We start from the raw sequence: 15,047 nt of genomic DNA on the forward strand, positions 1-15,047 counted from the left end.
CACCCCTGAGCTAAGCTGTTTCCCATCAGCCACAACACTCTGACACGGCAGTGAGGGAGAAAACCAAAAATACGCATGCAAACTACAACAAACGAGTGCGATGGGCTTGTTCAGCGTAGCTCTGTTGTGACTACATGACTCGGTGGACACTGTTGATACCACTAACAACTGTTCAGCCAAGTTAAATGTACATTAAATGATCAAATAAACTGCACACAGACATCAAATAAACATCAGTTGAGTGAACCGAGCTCTTGTTTATGGCACGGAGAGCAGTAGCGTTTGCTTTCTAACAGACAGCTTTGAAGAACTGTTCACCTGCAAGAAACAAACAGACGAAAACTAACAGGGCCAGTTTTCCAGACTTGGACCAAGCCTAAAAATCGGATGCAGTATTGATTCAATAGAGTACATCTACTTATCCTAATAGTTTCAATGGTGACTCACCACCTGGATTACGACTTTGTCTAGACTAGGCTTAATCCATGTCTTGAAGTGTGTTTAACAAAGCAGGAGTTTTGAAATAACTGGGTAACTTAAGCCAGAAGTTCATGATCATCTAGTAGGAACGACCCTCAGCTCTTCTCCTAGTGGACAGGCTTGACTGTACGCTTAAAGGAATACACCAGCATTTTCAACAGTAATAATAATTATAATAATAATAATAATAAGAAGAAGAAGAGTTTCCCCCGATAATAAAATCCATTCCCCCAATTTACCAAAAGAACAGTGTCTCAAAATGCACTTGTAACAGAAGTCAGTGTTTCTGTTCTTTTACCAGGTCCAAACTGTCGAAATAACGGTCAGGAGAAATCGACTGTATGCGCCGGGTGGCGATTAGGCTGAAAATGAGTGATGCGTTCCTTTAAACCGGGCAAAGCAAACACAAAGTCCTGCTTTGTGAAACAGAAACTGGTTTACAGAAACTTACTGGCAACTCAGAGAAAACGAACCTACACCCGACCTCAAATAAACAAACAAGACCCAAACCAAAAACGATGCAAGTGCCAATCGAACCCTCCACCTCTGAACCTTTATGATGTGGCACTAGGACTAGAAGGCCTTCTTCTCCAGGCGGTCCAGGATGGCCTGGATCTTCTGCACGGCCTCTTTCCGAGCGTGCCGGACGCTGTCCTGGCCGTTGGTTTCCACAGAGTCCAGCTCCAGCAGCTCTTTGGTCAGCAGCTCCTCCAGGTAGCGGTAGCTTTTGTCCGTCTTTTTGCCCACAAACTCGTCCACGTCCTCCTGGAGCAGCTGGACTCTGGCCAGGACCTGCTGGACTCGAGCCAGGCTGGGGTTATCGATGGGCGTGGCGGGGGCGGGGCCTGCCGAGGGCAGGTCGTTCGGAGCTGGTTTGGGTTCAGCGCCACCCTTTGCTCTGCTGTAGATCTGAGGAGGAGCACTGAACTCAGCAGGCTTGTTCTGGCCCGGGTTCGGGGTGTTTGGCCGAGGTTTGAGGCCCGCAGGCTGGTTTCGGGGATGCAGGTGAGGTGGACCGGGATACGGAGGTTCCTGCTTGAAGACAAAAGGTAGGAAAGTTCACGTTAGTGATTCATTTAACACAAGGGACGGCATCTGAGCTACTTTTCTGCCCCAACATCATATATTCCTGCTAATAGCTGTTATTACTTATGAAAATATTAAAACATAAAATTCTGTAGGTGCCAAATAATCTGAAGGCCATTTCTCACACCCTATAGTACTTTTTGTTTTTAAAGTCTCTTTCTTTAACTAGATTGCATAAAAGGTGCCCAAATTGATCCAAATACGCAATGATTTTAAACCATTTGATCATTAACAATATTTAATTCCTTAATATTCCACGTATTCCTCAAACATCAAGGTCATAGCTTCGGGAAAAACGTTTTTGTATCTCCAGCTGAAGTCGTCATAAAGGGGATCTAAATGACTCTGTGATTCCTAAGGAATTCCTATGGAATTTTTATACATTTTGTTAATAATAATATTTTATTCCTTAATATTCTATGGATTAATCCAAAATGATTTTGTGAGTCAATTTCATATTTTATTTGTGGGGAGAAGAAAAAGTAAATTATACAGACACAAACAGATATAGATCGATACAGATATATGAATGAATGAATGTATGTATATCACTGTTGTCAGACAGTGTATTATGATTAAGAGACCCTTATTAGTCCCACAACGGGGAAATTTCACCTCCGCATTTAACCCGTCCGTGCAGTGAAACACCACACACACACTAGTGAGCACACACACACACTAGGGGGCAGTGAGCACACTTGCCCGGAGCGGTGTTCAGCCGCCCGGGGAGCAGTTGGGGGTTAGGTGTCTTGCTCAAGGACACCTCAGTCATGGACTGTCGGCTCTGGGGATCGAACCGGCGACCTTCCGGTCATGAGGCTGGTTCCCTAAGCCCACGACTGCCCCCTTGTATATAAATTTTAGGATGAACAGATTAAAAGAAAGCCCAAAATTACTTGGGGGGGGGGAACTGTGGTTCCATAGACTTACATTATAAGTAAAGCAGGTTTTTTCCATCTCCTGTAAAGTTCCCATTTTGGAGATACGAGGTTTTCTTCCGTCAACAGTGATATACAAGCTTATTTGGAAAGTCTGATCATTGCTCCTGCTGCATTACTACAACTAGATATTGCGGTGCCTCTTTCCTGAGTCACCCGAGGAAACATTTCTTTACTGTGTATGTAGCCGGGAAGTGATCAAATAACCATGAATAAAACATTTGTGTACCATCATATTATAAAAAGATTTAACGGGAAAAGGACCGACTACTTATATAGACTACTGGGATTTTTAAAAACACTAACATGGACACAAATCCATGCACCAAGGGAGAATTCCACCATTATATCAGGATCTCAGTGGCTGAGCTGTCAACAAGTTGTTCAGTGGGGTTTGATGTGAAATGTGTTGTGGAGACACCAAGGCCCAGTCCCATTTCTTCTTTTTACACCTACCCCTTGTTTTCGAGTGTCACCACAATCCCTTGGAACTAAGTTATAAGGGGTAGTAACTGAAATCTTGCCCTTGCCTTATGAGGTGAAACAATACTAGCAATTCATTTTATTGTGCTCCACCCACTGCTGCATGGTTATGGGGTTAGAGGAGGTGCAAAAGTCGCATTTTAATGAGAGAAAACCAGAATTTTGTCTTTTAAAAAGACACATCACACCTAACACCACCACATACATGAACTAACAGTTTTGATCTCAAGGTCAACTCAAACCACCTCATACCACGTGGCTCTGTTTTATAACTGCGTTAACTGTAGGCTGGGAGTTCAGTGCCCTGCCCAAGTGAATGTGAGAAGTCTCTCAGTCTAAGAACAGTGGAGCTCAGCTCTATTAAATAACCAGCTTTACGACGTCACAGACGGTCACTTTGGGTCAGCTGGTATGCGCTTTCTCCAAGCTGGAGTTCCCTTAAGCTCTGCCAATGTGTGAGAGTAAGAGAAAGGCATGAAAGACTGGAATGACCTCTGCTGGAGAACAGCACCCTATCTGGCCCGAGTTATCTTTAGCCTGTCCACACGTTTCAGTGAGCGTGTCCACTGGAGCCACGTCTGATGCTTGGAAGTTGAACAACGTGAACAGACACGAACGACGTGCTTCAGACCTGAGCTAGACATACATCGATATGGGGACAAACACCTAACATTCTGACCACCTGCTTGTTTCTATGCTCACTGTCCATTTTATCAGCTCCACTTTCTGTACGCATCACGTCTCTGGTCAATACACACTGTGCAGTGCATCATAACCTGCTACTGTAATGACTCATGTAAATACAGCCGATCTTAAATGCTCTGTAAACATGAAAACGTCTATTTCTACTCTCTCATAGTTCTATAACTTGTCTATATTTCTGAAAGGTTGTGCGATTCTGTCTTGCTATTATAACACTAATTTTCCTTCATATGTGTGTGTACATACATGTATATATAATCCTCATTAAGAGAACGAAACTACATACACGCACCCTTAGCTGATCAAGTACATGCTCACGATAATACAGATCGAGTCAAAAAGATTCAGCCAATACTTTTGTAAGCATAATTTTACAACCGTGAGGCGCCGAGGAACCAATCACACTCCAACTGTAAGAGGGGGTCATAGAGTGTCTGACCGGCTCCTTCAGTCTGAGAGGAGCTGAGACCCCTGAGCAGAACGTTCTGCGTTCTCCACGTCAATCAGAGTGAATCCGTCAGAACTGAGCAGCGGGATTTTCATCAGCAGTGAAGCTCCAGCAGCTCAGAGCGTTCGGCGCTGGTTCCACAGCACTGGATGATCTCCGAAATCCCACTGAAAGAGCCGTGAGAGCAGCGACGCCCGACACGCTCAGTCCAGTCTGGGATGAGTTTGACTGTGGTGTTGATGTCGTCCGTCCAGCTGGAGGAGGTTCAGACTGAGACCTTGTAGAACTACATAATAAACTTTATGCTCATTTAAACCGTTTACAGCTCACTGCACTGATCTGTGATGATTTACAGGAGAAATTAATCAACTTGAAATCGGACGAATCGTTTTGAATCACCCTGTATTGTCACAATGACAACAGCTTTGACCAATGACAGTACAGTCAGACTCGAATACAACCCATCATTACCACAGCATTTGAGGAACCCCGTTTAAGCTCATACAGCTCTGAGTGCTTTCAAACATCTAAGAAACTACAAAATTATAGTCATTATATAATGACAAATATAAAATGTGCATTTTTATGGGCACCAAATATTCTTCAGTCTGTTTATCAGACCCTACAGCTCTTTTTCTTTTTTTAATTAAAAACAGGAGTCTCTTTTTAAAAAGCACCAAAAGGGGATCAGGGAACAGGCTGTGATTTTTGGAATATTTGATCACTGAAAACGTTGAATTTCTCAATGTTCTATGTATTCCTCAAAAATCTTGCTTGTGATCCTATATTCCAAGTTCGTAGCTTTAAGGGGAAAAAAAAAAAAAAAAAAAAAAAAAAGAAAATTCACCAAAAGCCAAAAGTTTTCATACAGGGGGTCTAAGTGGCCAAGTGACTATTCCCTGACATTTAATGGATTAAGTCAAATTGGTTGTGACTAACAATTTCGTATTTTTTTGTGAGGAAAAAAATAATTATACAGACAGATGAACAGATATAAATAGATAATCACAAACATAAACGCATCCTTAGTTGATTAAGCAGGTCACGAGTGATCGGACAGATAGGTACCTTGTGTTCATACGGAGGCGGAGCCGGACCCTGCCAGGGTGGAGGATGCGGAGGCCGTACGTGGTTAGCATGGTTGGCGTACGGCCCGTGAGCTGGCTGGGTGCCAGACGGCCACTGCTGCTGAGGGGGTGTTGGTCCGTACCCTCCCGAATGCGGCCAGGCTTCAGGCTGGGGACGCTGGGCGGTGTACGCGGCGTTAGGTGGGCACCCGTCTCCATAGTGTGGGTACGAACTGGGGGGATATCCAGGACCCTGAGAGAGTGAAAAACATTAGAAACACATGAAGACAAATTTTTTTCACACCGTTTTTTCACAATGCGTTAAGATGCTTACACACTCACTAAATACCTACATGATTTGAAGTTACACTTGCAGAAACAGCTGCAGTTTTAACTGCAAAATAAGACAAAATGCACAGCCTTCACCTTGTTCTCTGAAGCCATTTCAAACGACCTGTCTGGCCTGCTAAACGAGAGCTGAGACGTTTTTGACAGATGGTTAATTAGATGCTGGAAACCACCGTCAAGGAGTAGAACTACCCATGAGGGTGCAGCTAATTTTAATAAATTTAAGTTTAAACCAGGTTTGAGGGGTGAAGCAGTGATACTACGTGAGCCGAGTTGTTATCAAATACGAGACATAATAAACTGCACTTCAATAAAAACCTGTGATTATACTACACCGTAAAAAATCTAGCACGAAAGAAAAGAACGGAACGTCATACGAACGTAACCAGTTTTTCCACAATGTTTTTCCACGTCGCCCAGCGATATGCTCAGTAAACTTGACAACACATTAACATGCTTACACACTCACTCAGCCTTCACCTCGTTCTCTGAGGCCATTTCAAACAACCTATTTGGCCTGATAAACGAGAGCTGAGACACGCTTATAGCACAATGTTAATTTGATGACGGAAACCACAGTCAATGAGCAGAACTACCCATGTGGGTGCAGCTAATTTTAATAAATTAAATTCTGTATTGTTCAGCGTCGTCTTATTTGGTTAACCATGTGACAAGTAAGCATGCTATACAGTTAAGCCAGGTTTTTGAGGGGTGAAACAGTGATACTACGAGAGCTGAGAGTTGAGTCATTGTCAACTACAAGAAACAATAAACTACACTGTAATCTAGTGCGAAAGACAAGAACCGAACGTCACACAAACGTAACCATTTTTTCCCACATTGTTTTTCCATGTTTCCTGTACAGTTAAAACTGCATGTTAACGCAATCTATTTTAACATGAGGCCATTTCAAACAATCTATTTGGCCTGATAAACGAGAGCTGAGACGTGTTTATGGCAGGTGGTTAATTTGATAAGCAATTTTTTAAATGGCCTATACATCCCTAGCTCTCTTCCCAGTCTCTCGTACACAGCCTTGTATGGAAGCCACTGTCAATGACCAGAACTACTCATATGGGTACAGCCAATTTTGATAAATCTGATTAAGATTAAGTGACCCTTATTAGTCCCACAACAGGGAAATTCCACCTCCATTTAACCCATCCATGAAGTGAAACGCCACATACACTCTAGTGAGCACGTACACACACTAGGGGGCAGTGAGCAGCCCAATCCGCAGCGCCTGGGGAGCAGTTGGGGGTTAGGCGTCTTGCTCAAGGACACCTCGGTCATGTGATGTCGGCTGTGGGGATCGAACTGGCCAGCTCACGACTGCCCCCTGTTTTGTTTCAAAGTTGTCATATTTGGGCAGTCGTGTGAAAAATAAACATGCTAAACAGCTTAACTGGGTTTTTTGGAGGGTGATGCAGTTATATCTAGAGAGTTTTGACTGTTGTCTTATAATCAGACATAATTAACTGCAGTTCATTTGAACCCCTCAAGCACAAACACAGCTCACAGCTGTGGTCCGACAGCAACAAACACCATTATGTAAACAGACCATTTTACATAACAAAAGAACTGTCAGTTATGAGTCCCGGATGAAGGACGTGCTCCCAAATGTTATTTTCACATGGTCCAGACTGATTTACATTTGAACCCAATTTAAACTACCCTCAAACTAGTCTATAATAAAGGTGCCATTGAGTCAGTTAAACAGTATGTTAAATATCCGCACCTACCCCTTGGCAGTGTGGCACAGGATAAGGGGGCTGTGAAGAATTCCCCGTGGTCCGATCGGGGCAGGGCTGATTGTGATACTGGGGTGGTTGCCTTGGAGGAATCTGCTCACTGCAGTAGAACGGATTAGAAGGGTGCATCATGTTGGCTGAGTACTGTCCAGGATTGTACACCCCGTTGGGATAGCCTGACATTGCCTGGAAAAGGTCACAGCACAGTTAGACTTTCAGCAAAAGCCCTTCAGGAGCTGGATTACTTTCACTGGAGGAGCTTCTGTAATGCAACCAATTAGTGTGTGTAGTTTTACGGTCTGACTGTAATAATTGTGGAGTGATTTTAATCCAGTATGAATCTGCAGTGTGTAGTTTTACAGTCTGACTGTAATAATTGTGGAGTGATTTTAATCCAGTATGAATCTGCAGTGTGTGTAGTTTTACAGTCTGACTGTAATAATTGTGGAGTGATTTTAATCCAGTATGAATCTGCAGTGTGTAGTTTTACAGTCTGACTGTAATAATTGTGGAGTGATTTTAATCCAGTATGAATCTGCAGTGTGTGTAGTTTTACAGTCTGACTGTAATAATTGTGGAGTGATTTTAATCCAGTATGAATCTGCAGTGTGTAGTTTTACAGTCTGACTGTAATAATTGTGGAGTGATTTTAATCCAGTGTGAATCTGCAGTGTGTGTAGTTTTACAGTCTGACTGTAATAATTGTGGAGTGATTTTAATCCAGTATGAATCTGCAGTGTGTGTAGTTTTACAGTCTGACTGTAATAATTGTGGAGTGATTTTAATCCAGTATGAATCTGCAGTGTGTAGTTTTACAGTCTGACGGTAATAATTGTGGAGTGATTTTAATCCAGTATGAATCTGCAGTGTGTAGTTTTACAGTCTGACTGTAATAATTGTGGAGTGATTTTAATCCAGTATGAATCTGCAGCGTGTAGTTTTACAGTCTGACGGTAATAATTGTGGAGTGATTTTAATCCAGTATGAATCTGCAGTGTGTAGTTTTACAGTCTGACTGTAATAATTGTGGAGTGATTTTAATCCAGTATGAATCTGCAGCGTGTAGTTTTACAGTCTGACGGTAATAATTGTGGAGTGATTTTAATCCAGTATGAATCTGCAGTGTGTAGTTTTACAGTCTGACAGTAATAATTGTGGAGTGATTTTAATCCAGTATGAATCTGCAGTGTGTAGTTTTACAGTCTGACGGTAATAATTGTGGAGTGATTTTAATCCAGTATGAATCTGCAGTGTGTGTAGATTTACAGTCTGACTGTAATAATTGTGGAGTGATTTTAATCCAGTATGAATCTGCAGTGTGTAGTTTTACAGTCTGACGGTAATAATTGTGGAGTGATTTTAATCCAGTATGAATCTGCAGTGTGTAGTTTTACAGTCTGACTGTAATAATTGTGGAGTGATTTTAATCCAATATGAATCTGCAGTGTGTAGTTTTACAGTCTGACGGTAATAATTGTGGAGTGATTTTAATCCAGTATGAATCTGCAGTGTGTAGTTTTACAGTCTGACTGTAATAATTGTGGAGTGATTTTAATCCAGTATGAATCTGCAGTGTGTGTAGTTTTACAGTCTGACTGTAATAATTGTGGAGTGATTTTAATCCAGTATGAATCTGCAGTGTGTAGTTTTACAGTCTGACTGTAATAATTGTGGAGTGATTTTAATCCAGTGTGAATCTGCAGTGTGTGTAGTTTTACAGTCTGACTGTAATAATTGTGGAGTGATTTTAATCCAGTATGAATCTGCAGTGTGTGTAGTTTTACAGTCTGACTGTAATAATTGTGGAGTGATTTTAATCCAGTATGAATCTGCAGTGTGTAGTTTTACAGTCTGACGGTAATAATTGTGGAGTGATTTTAATCCAGTATGAATCTGCAGTGTGTAGTTTTACAGTCTGACGGTAATAATTGTGGAGTGATTTTAATCCAGTATGAATCTGCAGTGTGTAGTTTTACAGTCTGACTGTAATAATTGTGGAGTGATTTTAATCCAGTATGAATCTGCAGTGTGTAGTTTTACAGTCTGACTGTAATAATTGTGGAGTGATTTTAATCCAGTATGAATCTGCAGTGTGTGTAGTTTTACAGTCTGACTGTAATAATTGTGGAGTGATTTTAATCCAGTATGAATCTGCAGTGTGTGTAGTTTTACAGTCTGACTGTAATAATTGTGGAGTGATTTTAATCCAGTATGAATCTGCAGTGTGTAGTTTTACAGTCTGACTGTAATAATTGTGGAGTGATTTTAATCCAGTATGAATCTGCAGTGTGTGTAGTTTTACAGTCTGACTGTAATAATTGTGGAGTGATTTTAATCCAGTATGAATCTGCAGTGTGTAGTTTTACAGTCTGACGGTAATAATTGTGGAGTGATTTTAATCCAGTATGAATCTGCAGTGTGTAGTTTTACAGTCTGACGGTAATAATTGTGGAGTGATTTTAATCCAGTATGAATCTGCAGTGTGTAGTTTTACAGTCTGACTGTAATAATTGTGGAGTGATTTTAATCCAGTATGAATCTGCAGTGTGTAGTTTTACAGTCTGACTGTAATAATTGTGGAGTGATTTTAATCCAGTATGAATCTGCAGTGTGTAGTTTTACAGTCTGACTGTAATAATTGTGGAGCGATTTTAATCCAGTATGAATCTGCAGAGTGTAGTTTTACAGTCTGACTGTAATAATTGTGGAGCGATTTTAATCCAGTATGAATCTGCAGTGTGTAGTTTTACAGTCTGACTGTAATAATTGTGGAGTGATTTTAATCCAGTATGAATCTGCAGTGTGTAGTTTTACAGTCTGACTGTAATAATTGTGGAGAGATTTTAATCCAGTATGAATCTGCAGCGTGTGTAGTTTTACAGTCTGACTGTAATAATTGTGGAGTGATTTTAATTCAGTATGAATCTGCAGTGTGTAGTTTTACAGTCTGACTGTAATAATTGTGGAGTGATTTTAATTCAGTATGAATCTGCAGTGTGTAGTTTTACAGTCTGACTGTAATAATTGTGGAGTGATGTTAATCCAGTATGAATCTGCAGTGTGTAGTTTTACAGTCTGACGGTAATAATTGTGGAGTGATTTTAATCCAGTATGAATCTGCAGTGTGTAGTTTTACAGTCTGACTGTAATAATTGTGGAGTGATTTTAATCCAGTATGAATCTGCAGTGTGTAGTTTTACAGTCTGACTGTAATAATTGTGGAGTGATTTTAATCCAGTATGAATCTGCAGTGTGTGTAGTTTTACAGTCTGACTGTAATAATTGTGGAGTGATTTTAATCCAGTATGAATCTGCAGTGTGTGTAGTTTTACAGTCTGACTGTAATAATTGTGGAGTGATTTTAATCCAGTATGAATCTGCAGTGTGTAGTTTTACAGTCTGACTGTAATAATTGTGGAGTGATTTTAATTCAGTATGAATCTGCAGTGTGTAGTTTTACAGTCTGACTGTAATAATTGTGGAGTGATTTTAATCCAGTATGAATCTGCAGTGTGTAGTTTTACAGTCTGACTGTAATAATTGTGGAGTGATTTTAATTCAGTATGAATCTGCAGTGTGTAGTTTTACAGTCTGACTGTAATAATTATGGAGTGATTTTAATCCAGTATGAATCTGCAGTGTGTAGTTTTACAGTCTGACTGTAATAATTATGGAGTGATTTTAATCCAGTATGAATCTAGTTCAGCTCCACTTCATGCTAACAAAATAACAAAACTTTCTGACAGACCTTCTGACGGCCTTTTGATCTGTTATTATTAAGTGAGTGTGTCTTGCGTTGTAACTTTTGACAGGCTATAAAGCTTCAGGGAAAATCACACAGCATCGTTATTCTCATCAATCAGCCAATCAAATCCCACACACTACGTTATCCAGCCTCCTCTGATAAAGCTAATACAGCTTGAGTAGAGCTTTATCACACAGTACCTGTGGATTGTACGGTGCTTGTCCATTGACCTCCGCTCCAGATGGGTACGCGTTACCATAGGGTCCTGCTGTATGTGAATGAGGGTACCAATAGTTTGGTGGATAGCCGCAATATGGATTTGAATCCTGTAAAAAAGCGGTACATTGTTAGATACAAATAAGTTCTAAATTGTTTTTAAAATATATTATTTTTAAAGGAAAACACTACAAAGACAACATATCAAAAAGTTGGGACGGGGGCCTGTTTACCGCTGTTTCATCACCTCTTCTTTAAACAGCTCTGTCAGTGTTTGGGAACTGAGGAGACGCTGCTGTAGCTCTGACAGTGAAATGGTTTCTGTTCTGGTTTGATTCAGGATTTCAGCTGATCGTCAGTTTCAGGAGCTCATTTGTCATATTTTTCATTTATTAATGCACCAAATGTTCTCAGTGGTGACCGGTCTGGACTGCAGGCAGGTCAGTTTAGCACCCCGACTCTTTTAATAAAGAGCAATGCTGCTGTAAATCATGCAGACTGTGGTACAAGCTGAGGTCTTCAAAATTCATCTGACCACTTGACACTTTTCCACTTCCCCTCAGTCCATTGTAAGTGAGCTCAGGCCCAGAGAAGGTGGCAGCGTTTCTGGATCCTGTTTATATTTGGGTTCTTCTTTGTGTTTTAGAGTTTAACAGCGTTTGTGGATGCAGTGATGAACTGTGTTCACAGTCAGTGGTTTTCAGAAGTGTTTCTGAGCCCATGCAGTGATTTCCACTACAGGATCATGTCTGTTTTTAATGCAGTGCTGCCTGAGGGCCCAAAGATCACGGCCAGCAGATACTGGTGTTCAGCCTCGTCCCTCACAGACAGAGATTTCTCCAGATTCTCTGAGTCTTTAATGATATTCTGCACCGTAGACGATGGAAAGCAGAAGCTCTTTGCTGTTTTATGTTGAGGAACGTTCTTCTTGAGTTGTTGCTCTATTTGATGGTCCAGTCTTTCACAGAGTGGTGACCCCTCCTCACCTTTACTTCTGAAAGACTCCGCCTCTCTGAGATGCTCTTTATACCCAATCATGTTACTGACCTGCTGCCAACACAACTTTACCAGCCTTTCGTTGCCCAGTCCCAACTTTTTTGAAACGTGTTGTTGGGGTCCAAAAAAAAGTTCTCAGTTTCAACACTGGATTTGTTGTCTTTGCACTATTTTCAATGAAACACAGGGTTTAAACGATTTGCACATCGCCGTTCCGACTTCTTTGGAAGTGCGGTTGTAAATTGCCGCTGCTGAAACAGAACTCTGCATCTCTGTGGCAAAACCAGAAAAAAAATAATTTGAAAATGCCTGTTGCTCTTTACATCGGGTGTAAATTTCACGAAGAATCGACCAAAAGAAACGGCCCAAAAGTATTTGGAAAAAAAACTGACTTGTGTTAAAAGTCAAAAAAGTGCTTTTTTTTACTCTCCTGTAAAGTTTCCACTGTAGAGATACGAGGTTTTCCTCCGACAGCAGCGGTGTGGTATCACTTTAGTGCAGACTGGCAGCACTCACCTGCTGCAGAGATAAGTTTAGAAAATACTTCGATATTATATTTCATCATTACATCCAGCCCAGCACCAGTCCACGCTAAAAGGAGGGGAGTCCTTTCCCTGCTGCCTTTACCTCACCTAAACAACAGGCTTCCAAAGCATCCACGGGTTATTTAAACCCTGTTTTCTCTAAAACAGTGACCGGTTCTAATGACCCAACTAAACGGGCTGGTACACTCCTAAAAAAGGCTCTGTAGTAATGAGAACGGTTCTGTTCAGAGCCATGAGCTCCACCTGCATCCCTAAACGCCCTTCAGATGGCCGGAGAATGCGTTTGCTCTAGATAGTTCACCACAGAACCTTCTTAAAAATTGCTCTAACGCTACATGGAGGCAAAAAGGGGTTCTGGTACTGTCACAACGTCAAGCTCCCTAACAACAGGAGAACCGAAACACCACGCAAAGGAGCGTCAAAGCGTGGAACGGTTCTCTAAACAGAGCCGTTCCCTTCAGGTTACCGAAGAACCCTCGGAGAACCCTCTCTTTCGAAAGTGTCGGCTAACTTAGTTGCGCCATACGTTCACGAACACTTGGGGAAGTTCAGGAGCGACGCCACGCGTGTTGCCCGGCAGTAATAACGCGTCGTTACGTGTTTAAGTCTCCGGCTTTGAGCGCTGAGCGAATGTTTTGGATGAGCTGACAGAAGCCAAGAGCCGTTATGCTAAAGCTAACGTGCCTGTTCGAGCCGACACAGCTCGGCTCAGCCAGACAAACCTGCCAAAAGCATTAATCAAAACATAATACAACCAAGTCAAATTAGCCGGTAAAGTCAGCAAAGAACGTTATTTGGCGATGTTAGGTTGGTACAGCGTATCTTAGCTTAGCTAAGTTAGCTTAGCTTAGCCTAGCCTAGCCCCGGCTCCTACCATCGCTCCGCTCCAGCTGCTCTCCGGGTTGTATCCGGGGCTCCAGCCCGCTTTAGGCTGCTGCATGTGCCGCTGCTGCTGCAGGAGCCACGCCGCCTCCCCGCTTCTGTCGGCTCCGGCTGAGTCGTAGGCCATCCACCTCTGACAGGATCGTTATTAGTACTACTACTACTAATGTTGTTGTTATTATTGTTGTTGTTGTTATTATTATTTTGTCTGTTTATCACGCCATCGTGTCGGGTGTAGCTGCAGTCCGGCTGAATGTCCGCGCTGCTGCAGCCTGACCTGAGTGATTAAATATTTATTTCACCCTCCAAGCGCGTTTTTACGGAGACCCTACGGTGACATGGTGATTTTTTTTAAGGCGTGGCCACGAATTAATATATTGAGGCCACGGCTTGCGATTCTTAACTCGTGGCCTCGGCATATTAATTCGTGTCCTTAATGCTGTAGCGTGTTCGGAGTGTTTAGTTTAGAGTGTTTGTTCTCTGGCGTTTGTTTTCTGCGTTGTTCTGGCGAGGACTCTTATTGTGAAGGGCTAGCCGCGTGTGTTCCGTACGGAGGAGGCTTGTAAACTTAGTGATCATCAGTGGCATGGCTTTTATTTATTTGTGGCCTCAATATAGTAACACGAGGCCTTTGTATAGTAATATGTGCCCTCAGTTTAGTAAGTTGTGGCCTCAATATTGTAATTTGTGACCTCAGTATAGTAATTTGTGACCTCAGTATAGTAATTTGTGGCCTTAATATTGTAATTTGTGGCCTCAGTATAGTAATTTGTGGCCTTAATATTGTAATTTGTGGCCTCAATATAGTAACTTGTGGCCTTAATATTGTAATTCTTGGCCTCAGTATAGTAATTTGTGGCCTCGTTATAGTAATTTGTGGCCTTGGTGTAGTAATTTGTGGCCTCGTTATAGTAATTTGTGGCCTTGGTGTAGTAATTTGTGGCCTCGTTATAGTAATTTGTGGCCTCGTTATAGTAATTTGTGGCCTTAATATTGTAATTCTTGGCCTCAGTATAGTAATTTGTGGCCTTGGTGTAGTAATTTGTGGCCTCAGTATAGTAATTTGTGGCCTCGTTATATAATTTGTGGCCTTAATATTGTAATTCTTACCCTAAATATATGAATTAGTTGCAGTACCTTATTAAAAACAATCACCATGTCATATGTTTTTCACAATAATCTGTTTCATATAAATTAAGTTTATATTAACTTATGGCCTCGATATATTAATTCGCCGTCTCAATATAGTAACTTGTGGCCTCAATATATTAACATATTCATAACCATGTCACCTTTTAGGCTCTGTGCATTTTTCATATCAATCTATCTGATCAGAAATGGATAGGAAAACATCGCAGCC

General features: G+C 41.5%; 1 protein-coding gene across 2 annotated transcripts; it reads right to left on the minus strand.

The window, feature by feature from the left end:
* Nucleotides 1–227: 227 nt before the first annotated feature.
* On the minus strand, nt 228–14,232 carry bag4 (BCL2 associated athanogene 4). 2 transcript variants are annotated; one of them, XM_017687743.2, is made up of 5 exons: nt 13,680–14,232; nt 11,249–11,374; nt 7,295–7,489; nt 5,206–5,457; nt 228–1,512 (listed from the first exon to the last, which is right to left on the minus strand). In XM_017687743.2, exons 1-5 carry the CDS (start codon nt 13,812–13,814, stop codon nt 1,054–1,056), a joined length of 1,167 nt encoding a protein of 388 aa, XP_017543232.1. In that variant the 5' UTR covers nt 13,815–14,232; the 3' UTR covers nt 228–1,053. The 2 variants fall into 2 exon arrangements, with proteins under 2 accessions (XP_017543232.1, XP_017543231.1); XM_017687742.2 differs by having other exon boundaries at nt 228–1,515; nt 13,680–14,222.
* Nucleotides 14,233–15,047: the final 815 nt, after the last annotated feature.

This window comes from Pygocentrus nattereri, chromosome 29 (assembly GCF_015220715.1).
Source record: "Pygocentrus nattereri isolate fPygNat1 chromosome 29, fPygNat1.pri, whole genome shotgun sequence".
Classification (NCBI taxonomy): domain Eukaryota; kingdom Metazoa; phylum Chordata; class Actinopteri; order Characiformes; family Serrasalmidae; genus Pygocentrus; species Pygocentrus nattereri.